Source organism: Typopeltis vanoorti, chromosome 1 (genome assembly GCF_054136105.1).
Source record: "Typopeltis vanoorti isolate ZY-2024b chromosome 1, IOZ_Tvanoo_1.0, whole genome shotgun sequence".
In the NCBI taxonomy this organism is placed as follows: Eukaryota; Metazoa; Arthropoda; class Arachnida; order Uropygi; family Thelyphonidae; genus Typopeltis; species Typopeltis vanoorti.
The window spans coordinates 53664447-53692208 of NC_143549.1; the positions used below are offsets into that span (position 1 = coordinate 53664447).

The 27762-nt window shown below is 38.4% G+C and overlaps 1 protein-coding gene across 1 annotated transcript in view; it reads left to right on the plus strand.

The window, feature by feature from the left end:
* Positions 1 to 27762, plus strand: part of Git (ARF GTPase-activating protein GIT1) — a 707749-nt gene that overhangs the window by 136977 nt on the left and 543010 nt on the right. The window contains exon 5 of the mRNA XM_090400625.1: positions 12215 to 12317. Within this exon, the coding sequence (XP_090256751.1) occupies positions 12215 to 12317 (103 nt within the window). The remainder of the gene's footprint in view (positions 1 to 12214; positions 12318 to 27762) is intronic.

Genomic DNA, 27762 nt, shown 5'->3' on the forward strand with positions numbered 1-27762 from the left:
ACAAGATAACAAGTGTGTTAGGTAAAGAAGAATCATATATATATTGATAGGGATAGCATATTGGTTATATTTGTATAGATAGCATATTGGATCAGAGATTGGCTCTCTGAATGATAATGTAAAATTTATCATAATTATTATTCATTCTTATACTGCACTATTGTAAATATAATGTTATTTATTATTCATTATTATTATGTCTGCGCGGTTAGCCTAGTGGCTATGTGTTTTGCAACCATATGCCTGGGGAAGGAGTGTCCTAGGTTTGATTCCCGTCGATGACGTGAGGAGCTTAAGGATCTTCTTCAGCCATAGCCAAGTTAGCCCGTCTTAGGCATGGACAGCAGGGTTTTTTCCACCAGTTTATCTGGGGGGTTTCATCCCTCAAGCAGGCAAACTGGCCCTGTGAACACACGGATCTACAGTCATAAATACTTACAAGCAGTGATAGCACAGTGGTAAAAAAACACTGATCAGGCATACAGTCAGGAATACATATCCATATTTGAAGTAGAAAACGGTATCATGAAATGTGGAAAAGCAGAAGGAGTAGATGATATTCGACCAGAAATGCTGAAGTATGGTAGTATGAAAGTCTTACAGTGGCTGCACTGCATCGTTCATAAAGCCTGGACAGAGGGACGAATTCCCGATGATTGGAGTAGAACTCTAATAGTACCCATATATAAAAAGGGAAATAAAACAATGTGAGAATTACAGAGGTATTTCTCTACTGAGTGTTCCTGGCAAGATCTATGCAAGTATACTTGAGAAACAGTTGAGAAGAATTGTGGAAGAAAAGCTTGGTGAAGAACAAGCTGGATTCAGGTCAAATAGAGGCTGTCAGGATCAGATCTTCACTTTACGACAAATAGTTGGGAAAGCATGGGAATATAACAAAGATCTGTATATCAGTTTTGTCTATCTGAAAAGGCCTATGACAAGGTGCCAAGAGAGAAGCTATTCAATATTCAATACACTACAGTTATATGGTGTCAATGGAAAATTATATCAAGCTATTCAATACACAACAGTTATAGTTTATATGGTGTCAATGGAAAATTATATCAAGCTATACTTAGTCTTTATTTGAGTTGTAAGTCAGCAGTTAGAATTGAAGGAAATACAGGAAGATTACTTAAATATAAAGAGCTAATAAGCTTCATTTCGGCAATATAAACATTATTCAAATTAAGTAGATATTAAATCCCACATTGCCCTAAAACCGAATAATCTTTGAGTTTCTTATTCAGTTTTAGGGCAATACAGGAAGATTGTTTAATGTTAAATCTGGTGTGAGACAAGGATGTACATTATCCCCTATGTTATTCATTATCTATATGGATCACATTTTGAAGGAAAGTGGTATTAAACATGATATCAAAATTAGAGATGTTAATGTCAGCTCTTTGCTTTATGCGGTCGATGTTATACTTCTAAATAAATCTGCTACAAGTCTGCAAGAATCTCTGACTAAATTGAATAACTGTTGCAGTAGATATGGTATGAAGGTCAGCATTAAAAAGACAAAGACAATGAAAATAGGTAGAATTGTTGTGTCAACTGTGTTGTGAACAGGGAACCTGTGGAACAAGTAAACATTTCAGCTACTTAGGCACGATTTTTAGTGAAGATGGTAAATTAAATATGGAAATAGACAACAGAATCAACAAAGCTGGTATGTGGGAAGTTAATTGAATAAATTCATATGGAATAAGAGAGAAATTAGTCGGAACACTAAATTAGCTGTATACAAAACAGTGTTCAAACCAATTTTAACTTATGGATCTGAGAGCTGGGTCAGAAGTAAAACACTTGACCAAAGACTAGATATGATATGACAGTCCTGAGAAAGATTTAGAGGTGTGAACAGATGGCATCAATGGCAATATTAAAAATTAGGATATTAGGAAAGAACTTGACAATGTCAGCATCCAGGAATGTGTTAGCAGAGCTAATCTCTGATGGTATGGTCACTTAATTGACTGACTTGTCTATTTGCTTACTTGGGAAATGGAGTAAAAATCATGTAGTGCTATCATATCCTGTACACCCCTTGAGGGTACATATCAGGAATTTGATGAAGATGATGACATTCTGCATTCACAAAACCCCCAACCCCTAACACACTATTTAGTATTATACAATACATACTAGATAAATAGTGGGTAATAACTCTTTCTCCCAGCATAGCTAACTTCAGAAATTTATCTTGTACAACTCTAACATATACATTTATGCCGCTCTAGACATTCTACTCAATATTTTACAAAACTTTAACACAGACACTTGCTTAACATATTGCTATACAATTTTTACTTATCTACTATCCAGGAAACATTGATATGATGTGTTTATTCATAGTTCTTTTCTTTATAAATAGTGCTTTACATGATCAAAATTTCCATCTGGACAGCTCGAATCTTTGCTTTGATCTGGATACTTCTTTCTTTAACTTGGACGTTTCTGTATTCTGTATACCGTTGCGGTTGTTTTGGCCTGAGTAGCAAATGATATCCTTCCTTCTACAGCTGGCGGCTGCCTGTTGATTACATTAGTAGGCATCTGGAGAACCTCTGATTTTGCCTTCAAAGTTTATTCATTGGACACATTTGCAGACTTACCTCAGAAACTGCCTAGGAAACTTCAGAGACACTTACCGTCGACAAAGCTCTGATGATAACCTATCATGTCACAAGGTATTAACTACCAAACCTCCAGCCACGTGCTCCTAATCATCGCCTTGTCTCTTCTCTTCCATTACAGCTGAAAAAAAGACCCAAAAGCCATTGTCCGATCTCCTCCCCCCCTTAATCCCTTTCCTCTATTTTTAAATACTATAGTTACACAAATACATTTCACAGAGTAATTAATTTACATTCAAAGAAAATTTATACATCATATACATACATACATCCATCTTCAAGGCCCACTTTTTCTAATTTGGTTGTTGGGGGGGGAAGCAGCTGCAAGAGGAACTTCCAATGGTCATGATCCTCTACCACCACGCTCAGGTGTTCTGGTGGGATTCCCAAACGTGTCCACCCAAGGTTTTGGATATAATCTATCCAGTGAGCCCTTGGCTTTCCACCCTCTGACTTGGCAAAGAGGGCCTGCTGAGGGAGCCTCTGTTGTGGCATTCTGATCAGGTGTCCATACCAATGTAACTGTGATCGCTCAACACAGAGAAGCAGCGGTTGAGTATTGAGGTTTCCCGAATTGCAGAGCTTCTGACTGTCGAGTCTTGTCAGCCCTGCAACCCCCCCCCCCTCGAAGGAACCTCATTTCAGCTGCTTGGATTTGTGTCTGCATTCTTTTGGTCATTACCCAACTCTCATGACCATAGGTGAGGATGGGACATAGACTGATTGAAGACAGCCAGCTTTGCCTTCTAGCTTAACTCCCGCTTCAATACTACCGAACGGCCAAGCTCTCACAATATTGAGCTTGCTAAGCCAATTTGAGTATCTAGCTCTACGTCCTATTTTCCATCATTCGTAAATATGGACCCAAGGTATTTAAACTTCTCCACCTGCCTCATTGGGACTCCACTTACATGTAGAGTGCACTGGGATGGTTGTCTTGAAACCACAAATGTTTCAGTTTTGGTCACACTGATCTTCATTCTGGCATCTGCACAAGCAGCTACAAACCTATCGGGGTCCGCTGGAAGTCATTTGTGGAAGAGCTAAGCAGAACTAAGTCATCTGCAAAAAGCGGACATGCAATGCTGCATCTTCCAATTCTGACACACTCACTGCCTCGGCTGTGCTTGTCAATCCAGTCCATAAATAGTATGAAAAGGAGGGGGTGACAGAACACACCCTTGGTGGAAGACAACGGAGACTGTGAAAGGTTCAGACTTTGTGCTGTTTACCCTGACACAAAACTCTGGGCATTCATACAGGGACTTGATGGCAGCTAATAGTTGGCCATCCACTCCATACTCCAGTACTACTTGCCGAAGCTTATCCCGAGGAACCCAGTCATATGCCTTCTCCAAGTCCACAAAACATATGTAGACATTCTTGGCATATTCCCAAGATTTCTCAAAGACTTGCCTTAAAGTGAAGATTTGGTCAGTTGTGCTTATACCAGGACAAAAGCCACATTGTTCTTCCTGGAACTTTGACTCAACTATGCTCTTGCACCGTCTTTCCAAGCACCTAGCATACACTTTCCCAGGCAGGCTGAGCAGAGAGAGAGAGAGAGATACCACGATAGTTACTGCAATCCTTCTGGTCTCCCTTCTTGAAGACTGTATTATTATGCCTGTCTGCCATTGCTTTGGTGCTTGCCCAGATATCCAAGCAGCCTGAAACACTTGAGTCAGCCAGAGAACACCGTCTTGATTTAAGGCTTTTAGCATTTTGGGCCAAATTTCATCATCGCCAGCAGCCTTGCCTGATTTTAGCGATTTTATTGCTAAATGGGCCTCTTCTGCTGTGAGACTAGTCATTGCCCCGATCTACACCTCTTGGATGTCCACAACTGCTGGGCCACCCAGGTTAAGATGGCTCTCAAAGTATTCCCTCCATCTGTGGAGGATATCCTTCTCGGTTGTTAAAAGTGCACCATCAGAGATTTTAATTGTCCTTGCTGTGCACTATTTCCTCCCTCGAAGGCGGCGGATGGTCTGCCAGAATACTTTGTTTACATTTGCATAGGATGAGCCTAATCTTTCTCCATCTCCAAAGGATTCCCAAGTCTTCTGCTTTGCTGTATTTACTTTTAATTACTTTTAATATAGAAAATACATCATATTTTCTATATTATTTTGGTTTGACACCCTTGTAAAATCGTGCTTGACAAGTTAACTAAATTAACTTATCATGTGAGATTTTGCAGTAATACCAGCAAGTTGTGAATGATGGAGGAGTGTCTCAAAAAAAGGAGGATAACCAGTGGTGCTCCCCAGGATTCTGTTCTTGGGGCTCCTGCTATTTAACTTGTTTGTAAATGATATATCATGTGGACTGACTTTGTATCTTCAGTTGTTTGCTGATAATGCAAAGTTGGAGAGAATTATAAGTGGCACTGCTGATATTAATTCCCTTCAGAAAGATTTGAATAGACTTTTGACTTGGATAAAGGAGTGAGGTTGTAGTTTCAATGTGACCTGAGAGCTTATGAGAATACAATCTTCGGCATTCCCAAGTTGCCTTAGCTTTCACTGCTTAAAAGACATGGGTGCTGCCCAAACATCCATATATTCACATTTTATTAGTGTATTTGATAAAGTTTCACTGGCCTGACAGCTGTTTTGAACTGGTTGGTTCTTTTCATTCTCGTTTAGTATAAGGTTTGCAAAAACTCTTGTTCAGTACTAAGGAAATCGAATGCCAGAAAAATGTATTTTTCATAAGTGGTCAGTAAAAGTAGGTCTCAGTCGGTGCGTAAAAGTAATTACTAACGAAAGAGCCAAAAGGCTACATTTTTTAGTAGGCTCTTTCTTTAGTAATTAATTACTTTTAATAATTACTTCAGGGACCAGGCAGAAACCTTAAGAGTGCAAAAGCTCTCATTCGGTACTAAGGAAATTGAATGTCAGAAAAATGTATTTTTTGTAAGTGAACTCTTGGTCAGTGTGTAAAAGTAATTACTAATGAAAGAGACAAAAGGCTTCATTTTTTAGTAGGCTCTTTCTTTAGTAATTACTTTTATGCACCAACCAAGAGTTCACTTATGGAAAATACATTTCTCTGACATTTCAATTTCCTTAGTACTGAATGAGAGTTTTTGCACTCTTAAGGTTTCTGCCTGGTCTCTGAAGAGAACCAACCAGTTCGATATTATGATCTTTGATGTCACTTCTTTATATACCACTGTCCCTCTTTCTGACACTTTAACGTTACTGAGAAATGCTTCTGCCCTAACATCATTGGTCTTTTAAATTTTGCCATCCACATTGGTTACATTAATTGGAAGGATACCATATATAAACAAAGGATCTAGCCATGAGCTCTCTCTTCTCTCCTCCTATAGCCGGTTTCTCTGTGGAACATTTTAAAAATATGCTTGTGATACTTCTATTCTTAAACCTACTGGCTGAGATATATTGATGTGCCCTGTTTTTGGTCACATGGCTCAGTTGTTTAGACTCTTTCCTTCTCCACCTCAACAGCTAGCATCTCAGAATTCAGTTCACTTTAGAAAACAAAAACAGCAGTGGCCTGTTGTTAGATACTCTAATCATACATTTTCCCAATGGGTCATTGGGACTTTAGCTTACAATAAACCTGCCAACTCACATAGGTATACTTACAAAGTTTCCTATCATCCCCCTCCCTCTTCTCAATAATCTGGCATTATTAAAATCCTTGTCAACAGTGCCTCTAATCTCTCTTGCAGCTAAAATCTCCTTTATTCATTAGACTTTCTGTCCAGTGGTTGCAGTTCAAAAAAAAAAAAACAAAGCTTGTTCCTTCCATCTCCTCCCATCCCTTTTAACATACAGATTACAGTAATACTGTTACATCACTTCAGAAAAAATATTCAGAACTTTAAAGGAATATAATCTTTGCACTGATTTCAGACTTCATCTGAAGCTGGTTGTCCTCATCCACTGTCCTAAGGATCCCCCCCCCCCTCTGTTCCAGATGTTTACAAGGTTCCTTGTTCTTGTAATTCATGGTCAAACTGGGGTATCTGTTAATATCTTAACCACCTTACCGGCCATTATGGATCAAATACACATCCTCATATATTCTGTATCCATCATATATTTCAATGTAATATCAATGGTATTACAATTTTAATATACACTTCACATCTATGGTAACCTGGACATATATATACGTCTTGGCTGGTAGCATGGTTAAAGAACATAATAAATACATCTGCTGCCATAACTATGGTCAGTCAGGTCCAGCTGACCATGCCTTGCTTTCATAGTTAGTGATTCGCATTCAGTATAATAAAGTGTGGAGATAGCTACTGTGCTATAGTGATAACTTCACTTTACTACAAGCCAAAAAAATTGCCTGACATTTCATATCAAAGTCATCATCTGGGATATACATATATACAAAGGTGTGTATGTGTTATTTAGCACATGCAGTACAATACAAAATAAAGAACACGTGAACATGAATATAATATAAAAACTTCAATTACATGCCTTAAGTTTCTGATCTATTCTAGTGCTAATGGTACAGCTTGGAGAAAATCAGACCAGTCACCTTGATAAGTATGCAAGCTGCATTCAGTGGTGATGTGATGAATTATTTGTTTGGGAGAACTATAGTCACATTGAGGAGAAAGGCATTTTCCTCACTTAAATAAGAAGTCTGCACATATTCTGTGGTTTGTACTAATCTTATTAAGGATCACCCATATCTTACAGGAAGTTCAAGAACAGAAGATTTGTAGTTAAGGATCATCATTGATTGTATCCCACCATCTTGTCCAATTTTCTTTGGAGATGAAATTATTTGTAACCAAGTTTTCTGCTTCAAATTGGCAGTTGTCTAGTTTCTAATTGACTGAATCACAAGTCTAGAATGTCCCTGTGCACAGGATGAAGATGATTATTACTTATCTTGTAGTCTCGAAGGAGAGCATTAGCTTTCTGAAGGTGTAAAGGCATCATGTTCAAGGTAAGCCAATAAGTATTCATTGATCTGATTGTACCAGATATCAGCCATACGGTGTTATTAAACTGAGTATCAATAAGCTTTGTGTGAACTGTTGAGCAACAGGTGAATGATATTCAGCTACAGAGAATACTAGAATCAATGAGCAGAGAATCCACAAAAGTTTTTGAATGATGTTATTACGAATCTTTATTTTAACTACTATATTTTCTGGGTGTTTCCTGTAGGAATGCTTCTAGGCCTGTGTAACACCTAGATACTTAGGAAACTTATTATATTGTAGTGTAGTACCATTTAAGGTGACCTGAAGTGCTGTATTGGCAAGCCTATTGTTCAAATGCAGGACACTTCAGTTTTATTTGCATTTGGGCATAGTCTCCATTTCTTAAAGTAATACCCTACAGTTCGTAGATTGGATGTTAGTTTCTTCTATAATTTAAATGAACTGTGTCTAGTATCAAGAGCAATGTTATCTGCATAATAATTTTTTGGCTTTCATATTAGGAAGGTCTGAAATATACAGATTAAAAACAAGACTGGCTGACACCCTGGGATAGACTAATTTTTAGTTTTTACTGTTTACCAATTTCTTTTCCTAGAGTCACCTGAAAATATCTGCTGCTTAGCATCATACACGTGTGTGTGTGCATGCATTAGATTGTCTGAATTCTGTGGATCCATCTTCATTCTCTGCTACTTAATGTCCTTCATGGTGTATCACTAACATAATGCAGTTTCATCCACATTATACACTTTCAGGACTGAGGTGATTGTCATCTACTAGTTTAGCAAGTTTTTCTATTCTTGGTAACTCCTTTGTGATTTGCAGATGCTTTCTCACAACCCACTTTATGCATGGAAATTCCATGCTGCTTCCTAAACCATTTAAAATGATCTTTCCCTATAAGTCACATTCATGTTCAGTTTAAGTTCTTCATGGAATAACAGCCTCCCCCATTAACATGCTACCTAACAAGTGTATCCCATCACTCTACCATTATCAAAACCATTCTAACATCACTCAGTCATGCTTGGTATTCTTACTATTTTCCAGTTTTTCCTAAACATTCACTGTTTCTTGGAATCACAGTGTGCAAATAATTTCAGCATTTTGACATTATAAACATTTAGCAAACCAATACCATTAAGTTGTTTTATTTCAATACTTCTAGCTTATCTATATCAATATGGATAAACTTTGGACTAAAGGAAGTACTGGTCTTTTGCCTTAAAATTGATAGTGCACTTATATAAACTATTAAGAATTTTACTTGATAGGTTACTAATTTTTTTCATGAATCCCACCTGCAAAAGTCTAAATCTCTTGTACATTTTTTTAGTAGCATGTATGGACTAAGGTTAGATATTCTAGTTACTGTTCTCTAATGATCAAACATCCCCCCCCCTCCCTCTCCAAGCTACTTCAGACCACTAAACAAGATGGCAGTCTCACCACCACCACCATATTTTGATATACAGTACTTAGGATATAAATTATAATGCATTTTCTGAATGAAATACATGTATAGTATTATAATATTTAATATGTGGGTTTATAGTAATAGTAAAGGATAATCAGAGTTTTTATAACGTGATTATGGTTAAATCTGTGTTCTGTATATTTATACAGTAATACCTTTTGCAGCATGGTTAATAGGTGTTGAAAGAGTTCTGTGCTATACAAAACTACTGTTTACAATATATTAATGTATTATAGCATAATGCATTCTAAACAGTTACAGTATTGGTGGTGGTGGTGGTGGGGAATAATAATTACACATCATTTGTTTACTGCAAGCTCACCAGAAATACTAATTAATGCATACAGAAAAAGTCTTCTTTTTCACCCATAGCCTATGTAGACTGTTGGGTCACTCTAAAGGGTGATATTCCTAACTTACTCGCTCTCTCGCATTCTCTCCCTTCCTCCCTCCTGGTGTTTCTGTCTTGGGATCTCCTTTAAAGAATTGGTCCATTTTCTAATATTATCCATCTAGATGATTGCATCCAGCCATTTGGCACAACCACCTGAGCTGTTTTGAACATATTTTAGTGATCACATTTTCTTGCATTCTGGCAGTTGAGCAGATTTTCCTTCTAGCCTCATCATTTTTTACCAGTGCCCTGTATAGTATCTTCAAATGTTTTCTGTAGCACTTCATCTCAGAGGCCAATAGTCTTTACTCAACTTCCTTTAGCATTGTCAACTCACATTGCTAAAAGAAGTTGAGTAAAGACTGTTAACCCTTGTTAGCTGAAATTTTCATAGGCTTATTGCCTGACGATCTTGTTTTTGATTTGTGAATGCTGATCTTTAATCCTTACTCACTAAGTGCCTTAGAAACTCTGTTTGTCATCGGTGAATCTAAGATTATTATTATTATTTTATTTTATTTTATTTTTTTTGCCACCAACTGTAATTCCACTGTTTTCCAAGGCTTTTTTATTACATTAGCCTTGGAAAACAGTGGAATTACAGTTGGTAGGTTAAAAAGCATTGGCAAAGTATGCATCCTTGATGCACACCTCTTTCCATTTTGAAAGGCATGCTTTAGTTGCCAGTGATATCTATTAACATTTCCGAGGAATGGTCAATAGTTTTAATTAGGTGTACTATCTTTCTACTTATAATTTTTCATCATTAACTGAAATTTTCATAGTCAAAATTTTTTTTTAAAATTAAAACAGAAAAATTAAAAAGGATTAAAATAAAACAAAAAAAAGTGAAGATTTTTATTATTGATAACTGAACAATGTTTTTTATTTTGAAAAACTGTATTGAAACAATGCAGTTTCCATAGGTTTCTTCATTTTCTTTGCAATGCTTTCTGAACATTAATGTTTCATTCAGTGTTAGGATTGGCATCCATAAGAAAGTCAGAAGCATCCAGAAGGAAATCAAAAGCTCATTTAATGAGAATTCTTTTGTAGGTGCTTCAGCAACAGTTTCATCTAATTTACCTTCCTCTTTATATTTTGTTTAGTTTTTGTTCTAGTGTTAACCATTTACATTTGTTAGGTTCATATGCTTTGTTGCATTTCCTGTTCCCTCATGATTGCATATAAAAGATTACTCATATGTAATAACAATTAAAATTTTGTGGAGCACCACTACTTTGCTATACCAAAATTGAAATAGTACTAAAGGATGCATTGATACAGCTGTTACTGCGATATGCTAAATCACTATGGTGTTGTTTTAGGGTATGGAATGTTAATGCAGTACAGTCCTGTAATACTTTAAAAAATTTTTAAATTGTTAATGATTATAAACTGTGCTATAGCAAAACTGCACTATGCCTACATCACCCACCTCTGGTCATGTAATCTAGAAGATTCAGAGAAACTGCTGTTCCACATATTTCCATTTGATAGGATTTATTATAGAGCCCTTGCATGTGGATAGTTAGTTTGTCCTTTGTTTGTCCATTGCATATATTAGTGGATGGCATTATTTCTTTTTAGATTTCTTTACAGGATTACAAATTCCCCAGGACTGTTTTGTTGGCTGCTCTTTTTCTCCTACACATAAATGACTATCTATCACTTATCTCAAGATGATAATATTCCTGTATTCATTTGACAAGCATTTGTAATGCTCAGACAGACATTCCAAGCTTTATTTCAATTCTGCGTAATTCAAATTCTTATACATAGGGAACACTTAAATATTGATCTCCAGACCAATTTTCATTGGAATGATGATAGCCTAATCATCATTACATACCTTCAGTGGTATCAAAGCAGTTCTCCCCTCCATCTTTTTTTATCCCCAAAAAAACTCCCTTTACATTTAATACCAACTCGTGAGACAAAACCAAAACACTCTCTCTCTCTTCAGCTCGCATTTATTTATCTCTAGTCTTTCCAATTTGTAGCTTTCTCAGTATACAAGAAACTTTCATTTCATCTGTCCAGCTGTCGACTTTTGTACAAATCCCAAATCCACCCAAACTCGAACTACTGCTTTCACATTTGGGAATGTTCACCAGAAACTTTTGTAAAATTTGTTAGTGTTGTCCAAAAGAGAGCAGCTTGGCTCATTAATAATCTCTCTCATTCAAACCACCATTACAGATGGGTACACCTTATACTTTATCTACAGGTACTTCCATAGTTGTTGTTTCACTGAACTGGAATCTGTCATTTGCTTTCATTTCTGATAACCCTACAATAACATCCATTTACTGTTCACCTGCTGTTAACTCACCAAATGTCTTTCTAGTCCTCTTTTACTACATCTATTTCTATTCTTTCTCTGGCACAACCATCCTCATTGTGAATTATTGCCTAAGTACAACTTGACCCATTCAACAAGAATAATTAATAAATTTCTTCTCTCATAATCTCTCTCTCTCGCTCTCTCTCTCACACACAATCATACACACACAGCACTGATGTACTGCAAATTTGAAATTTTGTGCATGAGATTAATATAGGAAAGGAAATGTTGTTTCATAGGCTGTATGATAAACAAAAATTAATTAGTGGTTGTTGTCAGAATAGTCACTTTCATTAAAATACAAAAATAGCATTAAATGATCAGACTCTATAAACTTTATTTTCCATAATATCAAAAATTAACGTAATTAACTTGAATAATATTTTTATACTTCCAGTCCTGCCAAAGCTGACTTTGTCCGTGCCAAACATCAAAATCTAGCTTTTGTTTACAGGCCTAATAGAGAAGAGGGACCTCTATTAGAAGAAGACCTGAATAAAGTTTGTTGTTTGTTTTTTATATAATATTTCATAATTACTTGGAGAAGGTCCTTTTAGGACCAAATTATTATTTTTCTTTTATCTTGCACTTTTTTTTTATACATAATAAAAAAGTTTTAAGTTGTGCTGTAAAACTACATATTAAAAGAACAGTCATTGCATAAATCAGACTTGTATTGTCATATGGCCCAAATAGTATCAATGACGTATTATCTTTTTCCAGTGGTGTTGTGGATACTGTGTGTGTGCGTGTATGCATGCGCTCACACACACACACAGAGTTATTATAATAATCCCTGGAGACCTCCAGGGAGTCAGAGACTCATTGAGGGAGGCCACATACTTATTCTGGAATTCATTCACACTGCTTGCACTCACAACATAAAAAGGCAATCCATTCCAATCATGCACCATCCTCTGAGGGGAAAAATCTAGTCCTCGCACCCTTCTTGGCAGCCTTCATTCTCAACTTCCAAGGATGCCCTCTCGTCCTATCCCCACCCTCCATAAATTGAAAACTTCCATCAGTTGAAATTGTTATATCTTCATTTATTTTTATTTAATATTTTCTTGCTTACTTTCTTCACTGATATATTATACTAATATACTTCCTTAAGAGTGTCTTACTCAACTCTACTTAGGAATGCTGGGGTAAGGTGGTACAACACCAGGGCAACTCCTTGCAAAGGTGGAGCAAGATACCAACACTCCTATCTCAGTATCTCCTATAATGCAAAACACATCTCCTTGCGGATATGTCTAATGTTATGCATTAAGGGAAGGGGCCACTACCCAGACTAGTTTCGACCTTTATTGAGGTCTCTTCAGTGGGAGCCAGGCCCAAGTGGAGATACTAGGCAGAAGCGTTAGCAGGTCATCTCTACCTATATATAGGTAGAGATGACAGGACTGGGGTAAGGTGGTAGGTCATCCCTACCACCTTACCCCAGTCCTGAAGATACTTTCAGGTGCAAACTTTGTTTGCTCACACTTGGATAAAGGATTAAACTAAATTTATTATACTCTAACCAAGTGAAAAATAAACTTTCAACATCTTTCTCTAAATCCAGAGTAATTTATTAAAAAAGGGTGGCACACCATTTGGCAACTCCTATAGGTAGAGATGACCTGCTAACGCTTTTGCCTGGTATCTCCACTTGGGGCCTGGCTCCCACTGAAGAGACCTCAATAAAGGTTGAAACTAGTCTGGGTAGTGGCCCTTCCCTTAATGCATAACATTAGACATATCCGCAAGGAGATGTGTTTTGCATTATGAGAGATACTGAGATAGGAGTTTGGTAGCTTGCTCCACCTTTGCAAGGAGTTGCTCTGGTGTTGCACCACCTTACCCAAGTCCTGAAGATACTTTCAGGCGCAAACTTTGTTTGCTCACACTTGGATAAAGGATTAAACTAAATTTATTATACTCTAATCAAGTGAAAAATAAACTTTCAACATCTTACTCAATGCTAATTTAACAAAACACTCACAGATCAAATTGCTAATCACACACAAACTATAAAACATTAAACTTAGCTAACTATGCTATTCTAAATCAAACTCTTATTGCATGCTACATTTAAAAACATTTCACAACCCGTTACTATTCTGGTATAGATCATCTACAAAATTACAAATTCACATATAATCTCAGTCACATGCAGCTAAAATTTCACTCCTGACATTCCTTTGTTCAGCAGAATTACTCTATCTCAAATTACAAATCCTTATCATAGTCCACTATGAATTGTCCACTTAATATAATCTGATATTAAATTCTGTCTCATTCAAACACATAGTAAAGGTCTTTACGTTATCCAATCTTTCTCCGAAGGTCTGTTAACGGCCACGTGTTGTTTGGGTCCTCCTTCGATCGGTTGCTTCTGCAATAGGCTTACAACTACGCCGTCTGTTTCACATTCTTCTGGACTTGAACTTCTCACTGCCTCGATACTGTGTTGTCTCTGCTCCTACTTGAGTGGAACATCCGGCGACTGGCACAATTTCTGCATAGGCCGATGATTCGCATGTTGCTCATCATGGAATCTTGTTCAGCTTACTCAGAATGCCTGACCGCTATCCGGCATTGTGGGACCCTCTTGCTTGTCCCTACTCTGTCCTCCACTAGTCAGGAATCCTCGAGGTGAAGTCAGGAACAATCAAAAAAAAACCTCGCATTATCGCACACATTGCCTTATATTTCGTCCCTTCTTTTCCACACGGTCCTTAGTTTTCATGCACTCAAGATGATCCTCAAAGTCCTAGCTGCCGTTAGGTGCTGTATTCTAGGGAATCCCGCTTGCTTCATCTTCCTCGTATGTTGTAGCTTGCAGCATTACAGCCGATACGTGCATGTGTAACTCGACCTTTGCACTCGTACTCTTAACTTCTTTGGCGACTTATTAAGTTTAAGACAGCTTAATGGGACAAGAACTGTGTGCTGTTAACCAGGTATTATCTGAGTTAGCCAAATTCTTATGTTAGATTCTGAATGAATAATTTCTTGAAATTCGTCCATTCAGGATCTAACAAAATCCTGTATGATCCTTTCCAAAGTTTGTAAGTCTCAATTATATTTTCCCCCCTCTTTCTTCTGTTTGTTAGTGTCTGCAATCTACAAATTCTCAATCTGTCTTGATATCATTTTTAACACTATTTCCTTATGACCAATTCATTTATCCGATAATCCCTCAGTTTTGTTTTCAACTACAAGATTTCTAATGCGATTTACATGTTATTACACAACTTCCTATACAACATAAATTCAGAACTGTGTGTGCTGTTAACCAGGTATTATCTGAGTTAGCCAAATTCTTGTTAGATTCTGAATGAATAATTTCTTGAAATTCGTCCATTCAGGATCTAACAAAATCCTGTATGATCCTTTCCAAAGTTTGTAAGTCTCAATCAAATTTCCCCCTCTTTCTCCTGTTTGTTAGTGTCTGCAATCTACAAATTCTCAATCTGTCTTGATAATCAGAGAGTGGCGCTAGTGTCCTTGGTAAATGTGGCGGTCGAGTTAAGCTAGTCTAGAAAACGTGTTTTTAAAGTTAAATATAGTGTGGCTTTTTGTCACAAATTGTGCTAAAATTGTGCATCGGTTAGAAACAAGTGTCCTTCAGTGGTATTATTGTTTAGAACTGTGTTGTATATATTGTGTTTTCACTGCCGTTTGTTTCACTATATCAACGTGTAAAGATGGCGTCCAACAAGAAACGTACGTCAGCGGCGTGCAGGACTTCTACTATTACACGAAAGGCTGGCTCAGCGTTAGATTTTTCGCAATGGATGCGTTGCGGAAACTGCTACATGTATGCACCGAAAAATGTGAAGGATCTGTGGTCGGTCTGGCAAAATGAAAAGAAAGAAAATGTCGACGTATGTGAGAAGTGTCGGGATAGGCTGGAGCGTTTAGGAATGGAAGCTGACATCGGGACCGTAGCGGAAGAACTTCGGCGGGAGTTTATGAAAATGAAAAATGACCTTCATCTTCTTCATGAGGAAGTGGAAGTGATCGGTAAGGAGATACTGGAAGTTAAAGCTGAGTTTAATGTGTTAAACAGAGAAATTAGGACTATAGAGATTACTTTAGCTGAAGTAACTAGAACAGGATTACATATGGGTGAGTCTTTGGTGAATGATTCAGTAATAAATAGTATGGGAGTGATTGGGAGTCAACATAATAAAACCACAAGTGGCCAAGAAGAAATGAGATGTAGTGAGAGTGGGGGGGTAAGTAATAGAGAGTTGAGTAATGAAGCTGGGAGAGTCATGCTGAATAGTGTAGAGAATGAGTCCATGAGTGTGAACTTGAATGAAGTTAATAGTGGTAAAATATATGGTGATTCTATGATTAAGGGTATGGAGAGTGGTATGCATGAGGAGTGCTTGGCTGATGGTACAATAGAAAGAGTGGCTTTAGCAATAAAGAGAGGGCATGAAACAGACAAGATGATAGTTATGGTGGGTACGAATGACCTGAGAGGTAGTATAAATCGGGTAGGAAAAGATTTAAGAACATTATTAGATATTGTGAAGAGGAAAAGTGTCAATGGGAGAATAGTGTGTGTGCTGCCTCGTTTTGACAATTACGAGTTAAGTAGACGAGCAATGATAATGAATGATATGATTGCAAGAATGTGCAGAAAAAGAGGTCTGGAGTTTGTTGATGTTTGGAGTGTGTTTGAAGGAAAAAGGCAGTTGTATGCTAGAGATGGACTGCATCTTAACATGGAAGGACATAAGAGATTGAAGAAGTTATTGTTTTCTGAACAGGTTGAAGTTATTGGGCAGGGAAACTAATATTGAAAAGGTTGAGTGTAAGAGAGAGAAACTTTAGCACTGATTGTGTATTTATTGATCCTTATAGGCAGAATAAATTGCAGAAGAGAGGGGAAAAAAATCGGCATAGGACTACGGTAGTTAGTGACTTATATATCAGTTCTAAAGCCGGTACAAGATCTAGAGGGAATCTGCAATTTTTGTATACCAATGCTAGAAGCATTAGAAATAAGAGAGAAGAATTTTTGGCATTAGTCAGTGAAATCTCACCAAAAGTTGTAGGCATTAGTGAAACTTGGCTGTCAGCAGAAGATGTGGTCACTGGAATTGAATGTGATGGGTACAGTATTTTCAGGGAGGATAGAGAAGATAGAACAGAAGGAGGAGTACTGTTGATGATAGCTGATGTGTTGCAGCCAAAGAAAGTAGTATATCATGATGATAGATATGTGAATGAGAGTTCATTTGAGGCAGTCTGGTGCGAAATAGTGACCAACGCAACCAAATATACAGTTGGATGCTGCTATAGGCCAGGGAGTACAGGGGGAGATATTGAATTCATGCATCAGCAACTTAGTGCAATGAGTGAAGGCTTAGTGATTATTATGGGGGATTTTAATTATGGTGATATCAATTGGAAGGAGGAAATATCACGTAGCAAAAAGGAAATGGAGTTCATACATCTGCTACGAGATAATTACTTGAAACAGCACGTAACTGAAGGGACACGTGGCGTGAGAGTGTTGGACCTGGTTATTGGTTCAGAGGTTATATGCATAAGTAAGGTGACCTCGTTACCTCCAGTTGGTGAAAGCGATCATGTGGTATTGACTTGGGAGGTTGCAAAATCTGTGGATTTTTCTATTAAGAAGGGGTATGTACGAAACTACAGGTTAGGCAATTATAACAAGCTTCGGAGTGAGCTTGCAGCCATCCCATGGCAGAACATATTGCAAGGGAAAGATGTTAGCAGTGCTTGGGATAAAATCAGTGGGTATCTGAGGAAAGCAATATCAGATTGTGTCCCCATGGTCAGGAGGTCAAACAAGGCAGGCATTAGATGGATCAGTAGTATCAAGCTTGAACTACAAAAAAAGAAAATGTTATGGAGAATTTACAAGGAGAAGGGCGATCAGGACACCCATGAGCAGTACAAGGCTCAAGCTAGGAAGGTTACCAGCATAGTAAGAAAAGCTAAATCAGATTATGAGAAGACCTTAGCCAAAGAGATCAAGGGTAATCCCAAAGAGTTCTTCCGCTATGTGGCAAGTAAGAGGAAGAATGACTTCGGAAGGATAACCTTAGTGGGTGCTGATGGTATTGAGGTGACAAAATCAGATGTAATAGTCGAGTTACTGAGTGATCACTTCTCAAAAGTCTATCACCCAAGTGAGGATATCTCTATACCTATAGCAATACCTAATGTGAGAATTGAAGCTAAAGAATCAGAGGTATTAAATATATTGCGAAACTTAAATGCAAACACTGCGGTAGGCTTAGATGGAATATCAGCTCGGGTGTTGCGTGAATGTGTAAATGAATTGTCAACCCCTCTTACCTGGATATTTAATTTAAGTTTGAACTCTGGTATGGTCCCTAGGGAGTGGAAGTTAGGCAAAGTGGTTCCTTTGCATAAGGGTGGCTCTAAAACTGCAGTATTGAATTACAGACCAATCACCATCTCAGGAGTAGTGGTAAAAGTATTGGAAAAGTTGGTTAAAGACAAAATTCAAGAATGAGTGGATCAGGATATGATACTCTATAGAGGCCAACATGGTTTTGTTAAAGGTAGATCCTGCCTTAGCAATCTATTAACTATCCATAATAGAATAACATCAGAGTTGGACAAAGGAACTGGCTACACAGTGGTACTTCTGGATTTTGCTAAGGCTTTTGACAGGATACCCCATAGAACACTGTTACGCGAATGGGAGCAGATGGGAATGGATATTAAATTGGTGATATGGATAGGAGAATGGCTCAGGGAGAGATACCATAAGGTGGTGTATGGAGGAGCCGAGTCCAGAAAGAGGCAGGTGACCAGTGGTGTGCCTCAGGGCTCTGTGCTTGGGCCAATGTTGTTTAATTTGTATATAAATGATATAGGAAACGGCTTAAAGGGAGATATTCAGTTGTTTGCTGATGATGCAAAGTTGTGTAGTGCAATAAAAAATCAAGCTGATGTTGAAAGTTTGCAGGAGGATTTAAATAAGCTGGTAAAATGGGCAAAAGAAAATGGATGTCAGTTCAATGTGGAAAAGTGTAAAGTCTTGCATTTTGGGATTAAAAGATTACCAGCTGTGTACTACATAGATGGAAAGGTACTCCAAGAGATTGATGAGGCTAGGGACTTAGGGGTATTGGTAGATAAGGAGATGAAGTTCAGAGGACACATTGCTAAGGTGTCCAAGATTGCACATAGGATTACTTGGTTGTTGAGGAACACACTGACATCCAGAGATAAAGATGTTATTATTCCCCTTTATAAAGCATTGATACTTCCACATTTGGATTACTGTGCTCAGGTCTGGTCACCTGGATTCCTTGGAGATGAGGAGGCTGTGGAGAGGGTTCAGAGAAGAGTGACCAAGTTGGTGAGTGATATAAAAAATGCTCCCTACATTGATAGATTGAGAGCTTGTGGATTGCAGAGATTGGCTGATAGGCGAAGAAGAGGGGATATGATAGAAACATTCAAATTACTAAAAGGTTTTTATAGGATTGATGCAGGGGAAATGTTTCAGCTGTGTGATAGTGATGGAAGAACAAGAGGTCATCTCTGGAAATTAAAGAAGAGTGTGGTTAACAAAGGTGTCAGAACAAGGTTTTTTGCCTGGAGGGTGGTGAATGAGTGGAATTCATTGCCTGACTTTGTTGTGAGCTCTTCATCTGTAAATGAATTCAAGAGGAGATATGACGGATATTGTTTTGCTAGTTTGGGTCTCCCGCGATGAGTCTACTGACTCCATGGAGATACCCGTAATAATAATAATAATAATAACTTTTAACACTCTCCTTTGTACTGTCTCCAATATATCAGAATCACAACAGAAACCAGGAGACCAGACCTGCACACAATAGTCCAAGCGAGGTCTTATCAAGGCCTTGTAAAGAGGCAAAATAACATACTTATCTTTATATGTGAACATTCATTTCACACGTATGATAACTTTTGAGTTGTATTTGCAATCTTTGCCACATGGTCCCTGAACTTCAACTTTCTATTAACACTCCAAGATCCCTAGCCTAGTCAGTTTCTTCTAGCCTAATATCCCACCAATATAATGCAACATTGGATATCTAATAATGCCTAAGTGAATGACTTTACATTTACTCACATTGAACTGACACCTATTTTTTCATGCTTACAATTCTAGCCTATTCAAATCATTCTGCAAGTTCTGCATAATCAGCAGCATTCCTGATTATCCTACCTATCTTTGCATCATAAGCAAATAGCTGTATGTCACTTGTCAAATCCTTCCCAATATCATTAATGTACAGATTGAATAACAGTGGACCAAGCACTGATCCTTGTGATACACCACTCTTTTTATTTATTTATTTATTTATTTTTAAATCTTTGTGCTGGTTATGGGCAGTACTACCCTTACATCTCATCCAAACTTGATATAGGCCTAAGCCTTTACAAGTGTTTTACCCTATGCCTGTTCTAGTTATCATTGTAGTCATTCTCTGGGGGGCAATGCCACGCCACCAGTGTGCCCTGTAGGACCCTCAAGGAAAGAACTTTTATATCCTCCTGCATAAGCCTACGTCCTTATAGCTATGTGTGCTCCATACGCCATGTAAAGAGATGGTGGCACTGGTAAACCTCGGAGTTGCCCCATGCGCCTCTTGTATCTTACTAACTAGATCTTGGTTATTCTTATAATAGTTTACCTTATTATTATAGCTCTAGCCTAGTGGGTGCCCTGTTCCTACCACCTGAGCATTAACTACCTAAACGTCACCATCCCTTTTAATCACTAAGTCTGGCTTATGCAAACCCACAGAGGTCCTATAATGTGGTTCCACTGTGGTCTCCCAGCCTTTGTTCTTAAAGCGGTTGTTCAGAATGGAGACCATGGTGAAATGCCTCTGCACATGGACCCTATGGGTGCAGATGCAACACCTGGGCTATATGAGACAATGTCTCACTGTAGTGGTAGCCAGCCCTACAGTTTGAGTTGTCACTACTCCATCGAACTGTGCAGGCTTGAGTGGGCAGGGCATTGATCCTCATCTTGATAAGGTCAATATACTTGACCCCAGGGAGGAGTCTGGTGCCATCCCTTACCCAGTCATGCTGGAGTCATATCAGACAACATTTAAAAGAGTGATATCAGACACCAGATATGACTCTTTTAAAGGAGCACCATTTTCAGAACAGTGCAGCAGAGATGCCCATCTCTTATGTTCTGCCGGTGCTGACTCAATTATGGTACCTTGATAATGGGACCAGTCTTTAGCCTGCCTAACGTCTTTTTGTATTATTGGGCTATAGAAAGCCTCTCTGCAGATAGAGGAAGAAGATAGTTCTAACTTTGTGATTCTGGACAGCTGCAGGAATGGGATCAGCCATCTAAGTGATGGAACCCCGAGCCCGCCATCCTTCACCCTCGCATGGAAATATGCAGTAGGGGACGTCAGGCAGCAATTGGAGCCATAATCTCATGGCTGAACGGATAGCCCTATCTATTCAGGACAGTACCGAGATATATGTCCTACCAAGTACCAACTTGTGGTAAAAGCGAGGTAGGAGATAGTGGGAAAGGAGAAACAGTCTTTGCTGGGGCTTAAGAGGAGCTTTCCTCAAAGAAGCAATTGCAGCTTCTAGGATAGAAGGGACAGAAGACCTTCCCTTTGGGGATGAACATGATGCCGAGGTATCTCCACTCTTCCAGGATGGTCAAAGCATGCAACAGCCTCCTGTGCAGGCAAAAACTCTATAGTCTCGACCTTAAGCTTCTTGTCACAACCAGAGAGGACAAGAGCTAAAGAGCAGGACTTCTCTAATAATTCAAGGAGTTCCTGCAGGCCTACCTTAGTAGGGGCTATGAGAATAAGATCGTCCGTAAAGGCCATAGCATTAAAGGAAGAAGCGGCTAGAGAGTAGCCTATATGGCTAGGAAGAGAGTGAAGAAATGCATCTATGATGCAGTTAAAGAAAAGGGGAGATAGAGGATAACCCTGCGAACACCCTGCCCTGCAGGAATAGAAGTTGCACGGGACCCTGTAGTGATAGTGATGGAGCTACCCAAGTGTAGCTCCATAACATAGGAAAGAAAGGGTTCTTGACATCCAGCAATAGACAGTGCTCGAAGGAGAGAAGGAAGGGGAGACACTATCAAAGGCCTTTTGGAGGTCCAACAATGCCATGTATAGAGGCTTAAGGCAGCGTCTGGAATCAGAGAGAAGTGAAGAAAGAAGGTATATATTCTCTGCACAGCCACCCAAAGGGACAAAAGCTTTCTGTCTATAATCATGCTGTATATGTTGCTGAAGTCATTTGACTAAGATTTTATGATAGAGTCTAAGTATCACAGGGGAGATGGTAATAGGTCTAAAGTCTGATGCACGGCTTGAAGTTTCTTTCTTTGGAATGAAGATAGTTCTTGAAATGCGTAGGTATGGTGGTATTGCTTTACTGGAAAGGAGAATGTCCAATGAATCTTGAAGAATCTACACCTCCCAAAGCCTAGACGCAGGAAGGCCATCAGGTCCGTAGGTGGAGAAATTGGATGCAAGAGCTGCTTTGATCTCCTGGATGGAGACTGGTTGGTATATTTGAAGGACAGGAATGGACCTCAATATCATAGGTTGGTCATCATCATCATCAGGGAAGTGTAGAGGTGGAGCAGAAAAGACTGTACTCCAGAATTTAACAAAATCATCGTGTAGTCTGCTAGAAGTGAAGGGGAAGCACCGTCAAGGATGGTCTTGGCACATTGCTGTCTATTCTTTTTATAGAGGACCTGCATAGCTGCATTGTATTTGGCATTGTAGAATGAGACGTAGGCTGATGTTGATGAGGCATCAAATGTTTGGAGAATTCAGCATGGAGGTAGTCATTTATCTGATCTGTGATATCCATTCCCAGAAGGGAGTCTGGATGAGAGACTTAAGAATTTGATGGTTATTAAGTGGAAGAGGAGGATCATCTAGAGACAATGATGATGTCAGTATGAGAATCAAAACCTCTTCTTCAACAGCAGGATGGTGGCTGGAAGATGAAGAGGCAGGGACAGGAGATACGGAGATATTACTGGGCTGCCAATTCTTGAACTAAGGCTTTGTAATTGGCTTTCCATCTATGATACTTGATGGCATCCAAAGATCTTAATGGGAACACCTTAAATAAAGCTTCATTGATGTTCTTTATCCCTCAAGCTCGATCTCATGAGTGGTGAGGATCTTTTGCAGATTCAGATCCCCCGTATACTACTTTACCACTTTTTGATATCTATCGAGCTATCCCTCTTATCCGTGCTAATATTGTATAACCCAAACCCATTTTCTCCAGTTTATGCAACAGTCTACCATGCTCTATTCTGTCAAAAGCCTTAGCAAAATCCAAAAGTATCATGGTGTATCCATTCCCCCTGTCTAGTTCAATGATAACCCTGTTATAGAATGTGAGCAAATTGCTAAAACATGACCTTCCCTTAGTAAACTCATGTTGTTCATTGCAAAGTAGAGATTCACTGTGAACCCATTTCTGAATGCGAGCCCTAACCTATTTTTCCAAAATCTTCACCACCAGTCCTGAGATACTAATTGGTCAATAGTTGGATACGTCGGTCTTTGCACCACCCTTATGCAATGGAATTACCATACATTTTAATTTAGTTTAGTTTGAGTTTATTTCAATCTACCATAATCCCTAGATCCCACGTTTCCTTCAATTCCTCCAGTATACTTCCACAAATAGAGTATGCAGTGTCCCATCTACATTTCCTAGGTTTCAAAACCTTATACTTAGTACTATTAAAATGTTGTTCCCGTCCATCTACTGATATTTCCAGCTTATTGAGATCCTTCCTGAAGAGCCACCACATCAGCACTACATTTTATGACCTTCCTGCTTCACATCATCTCCAAACAACTTAATATCCTTCTGAATTCTAGTGACAGTATCATTGTTATAAAGGTTAAAAAAAACTAATGATCCTATCCCAGAGCCCTGTGGAACCCCACTAGTAACTTTCCTTTTTCCCAATATTGCTCTTCCATACAACACCATTATGTTGGAGGCTTAATGGATTTTTTACAACACTCAAAATGAATTAAAATAGAATTTAATACTTCCTATATTTCGTCCTAGTCACTAGGACATCTATGGGGATTACAAAAACAATTAATGTAACATGCACACACAAATCTTACAATACTAAGCCCAACCACGTGGGTGACACTAAAGTCCTATCTAGGTGGAGCGCCCTCTAAGGGCGGTAGTAGGTGGCCTGGAATGTAAGGTGGGACCTCTGGTGATGAGTGTTTCCCAAATCTTCGGAAGCTTAATGCAACCGTATTTATTAAGATTTGGTTGGTTTCTGAGAGCTGCTGCTTCTAAGAAAAGTCTCTCTTTCTTGAATTTGCTGTGGTGGAGCATGGTGGTTTCCTTCCATGATACTCTGTGGGTGGTATCCAAAACATGGCCAGCCAAGCCTGAATGGCCATAGTTGTGCTTACAGATGTAAGACTTGTGTTCCTCCAGGTGGATGGATGCTGATCTGCCTGTCTGTCCAAAGTACGCCAGCTTACAGGAACAGGGTACTTTGTAAACTCCAGGCAGCGAGAGAGGAGGGAGCTGATCTTTCGTAGAACGGATAAGGGTAGCAAGCTTGCGGTAGGGCTTATATGCTGTGTGTAGGTTGTACTTTTTTAGTATCTTGGCTATTTTTTCAGATGTGCCACGGATGTAGGGTATGGTGATGGCATTTTTAAAATCTTGTTGATGAGAAGGATGGGGAATGGGGCAGGAACTGATTATTTTTTTGATACTGTGTTCGTTGTAGCCATTGGAGAGGAAAGTGTTGTGTATGTGGTTAAGCTCAGTAGTAAGGGCGGTTCCACTGGAACAAAGATTGTGGGCTCTCTTGGTAAGAGTTTTGATGATGCCATATTGTTGTGAGGGGTGGTGGTGGGAGAGTTTGTAAATGTATCTGCCTGTGTGTGTGGGTTTTCTGTATACAGTGAAGCCAAGTGTATCATTAGGCAGGCGTGTGACTAAGGTGTCTAGGAAGGGTAAACAATTGTTCTTTTCTTTTTCCATAGTAAACTGGATTCTTGGATGTAGGCTATTGAGATGACTGAGGAAGGAGTCTAATGTGTCTGGGCAATGAGGCCAAATAGAGAACACATCATCTACATGTCTTAGCCAGATAGAAGGTTTGAGTGGGGCTGAGTCTATGGCTTGTTTTTCGAAATCTTCCATATAGAAATTGGCAAGGGAGGGGGGGTGAGAGGTGGGTACCCATGGCGGTTCCCTCTATCTGCTTGTAGATTTTGTTCTTCCAACAGAAATACCCAGAGTTAATGGCAAAGGAAAAGAGATCTAAGATGTCAGAGGGAAAAACGTTTTCTAAGAGAGATAAGGTGTCAGTTAAGGGAATATTGGTAAACAAAGAGGAGATATCAAAGCTTACCAATATGTCTGCATTATTCAAGGTTAAATTTTCTGTGAGGTCTTTAAAGTTGGTCGTGTTTTTTATATAGGAAGTGGACCTTCCGGTGAGGGGAGTCAGAGAGTTGGCCAGCTGTTTAGACAGTCTGTAGCAAGGTGCATTGGTGGGATCTACTAGTAGATGCCACCAATGCACCAGACATGATCATTCCAGTTCAGGTTTGGCTGATGTAAAAGGGCTTCGCAACTTTCTTTGGAAAGGCATTCATATTGAAAACTGTTTCTATGGAGAAGTCGAGCTTCAGCCCACTGGATGCTGTGTTTGGTATTAATACCGTGTTGTGCCAGACCAGACTTTTGAGGTTTTATGTATTCAATATAATACTGATGTTCATTAATCTTTTTCTTCACTGTAAAGTGTAAATGTTTGTAATACATCCATTTTCAAGACCATCACACTATCTTTTCCTCAGTCTTTCTGTACTGCTCTTTCTCTTTGGTATCCAGTTCTTTACTTTCTTTGTCCATCTCTTATCCTGCATTCTTTCTATTTATTGGCTGTATTTTATAATTTCTGATTTGTGAGTTCTGAATTTTGTTTAATATTGTTACACCTTCAGTGTTTCAGAATGTTTTTATCTTTGCTTTCATTGATTTGTCTAATTTTTGTAGTTCCTTTATAAGGAGTGGATGAATGGCAAATTTTTTGCCAAATTTTTTGGAGAGTGGTAGGTGATTGGAATGGCATGAGAGGTGTGAATGTGGTAGTGACAATATTTAAGGCATGGTATCATAAACTGTTGGTGTAAGAGCGCGACCTGCTGCGATGAGTCACTTGGCTCCACAGAGGTCTGATGATAATAATACTTAATACTGGTCCTAATTACTCCTTTGTATATTCTTATTTGTGTTTTTTTGCTTGTTCTTATTCTTCCAGATAAAGCTGTTGAGACATCCAGATATTCTACTAGCATTTATTGCTTATTCTTGTACTTCATTTTGTGCAATGCCATAGTTGTTTGTTTCTATTCCTAAATATTTATCTTACTAACTTGTTCAATTATTTTTCCTTTTTATTTCTAATTTGCATTTTATGGTTACCTTGGCAACTGTCATTGTTTTATTTTTTTTTCTATTGATATCTTCATTTTTTCCCCTTCTGCATTATTGAATGTATTTAGTAATCGTTATAGATCATCTTCATTTTCTGCTAGTAAGATTAAATCATCAGTATATCGAGTTATTTTTAATTTATGTTGTACACTTTTTTTATTATTTCATCTCACTCAATTAAATAAGTTGGTACTTTATGAATCACTTGTTCTGTATTTATTATGGAGTTAACTCTCTCTCTCTGTGTATGTGTTCTCAATTATTTCTAAAATTTGTTTATTTTTATTTATTTATTTATTTATTGTATTCTAATGAATTCTAATGATCTAATAATTGCTTTAATATAAATATTACATCTATTGTTGATCTATTTTTTCTAAATCCTTGGATAATTCATTTAAATTATTATATTTCCAAATATTTTTGTGTATAATTGAAATGTAGTGCGGAGTACGTTTATTCCTCTGCAGTTCTCTGAATTTGTATCCGACTCCTTTCTTAAAGATTATTATTGCTAACTCTTTCACCCATCATTTGGTTTTTTTTTTTATTTCTTTAAATACTTTGTTTAGAATATCACATAGTTCTTTTGCTGTTGTTTACCTCCATGTTTCATTAATTCATTCTGTATCTAATCTATTTCAACTGATTTTCTGTTTTTAGTTCTTTAAATGATTTTTTTTCAATATATTTTTATGTTATTTTAAAGGTCACGATTGTCCTCTTCATAATCATCCTCTTTGATTATGCACTCGATAGACAAAACATTAGAGATACCTACCTAATAGTGTGTCGGTCCTCCTCTAGTGCGAACAACAGTCTGTACTCTCCTTGCTTACCTCCGGCAACTTTCTGGTGATGCCTGTTGCAACATTATCCACAAACTGTGCCTTAGATGTTTGTCCCAGATACTTGGATCTGATGTCTTGCTCTGTGGCATCCCAAAGAGAGAGATTAGATTGGATTTAAATCTGGGGATTTTAGTGGGAACCACTGGATGGTTCCAAATTCAGATGAGTGTTCCTCGAGCCATGCCTGGGTGGTTGCAACCCAGTGGGGCGGTGCATTATTCTGCTGAAACTGACCATTGGCTGCAGGATGTGTGAAGGTGGTTAGCCAGCACATTCTGGTAGCTCACACATTTAAGATCTCTTCAGACACATTAAAGCACCTAATATGTCACATGAGAAGGCTCTCCAACCCATCTCAGAGCCATCTCCTTGAACTGAGCCTACCTGGCACGATGGGGCTGTGGCCTCATGCTGTTGACTCCATATCCACACCCTCATGTCAGGTCAGTATAATTGATAACCGTATTTTTCAGACCACACGACTCTGGTCCAGTTTTGATGGTTCCAACACCAGGCAAGGTGCAACGCCTGATGACGAGCTGTCAAACAGTGGTGCACGATTCGGGCATTG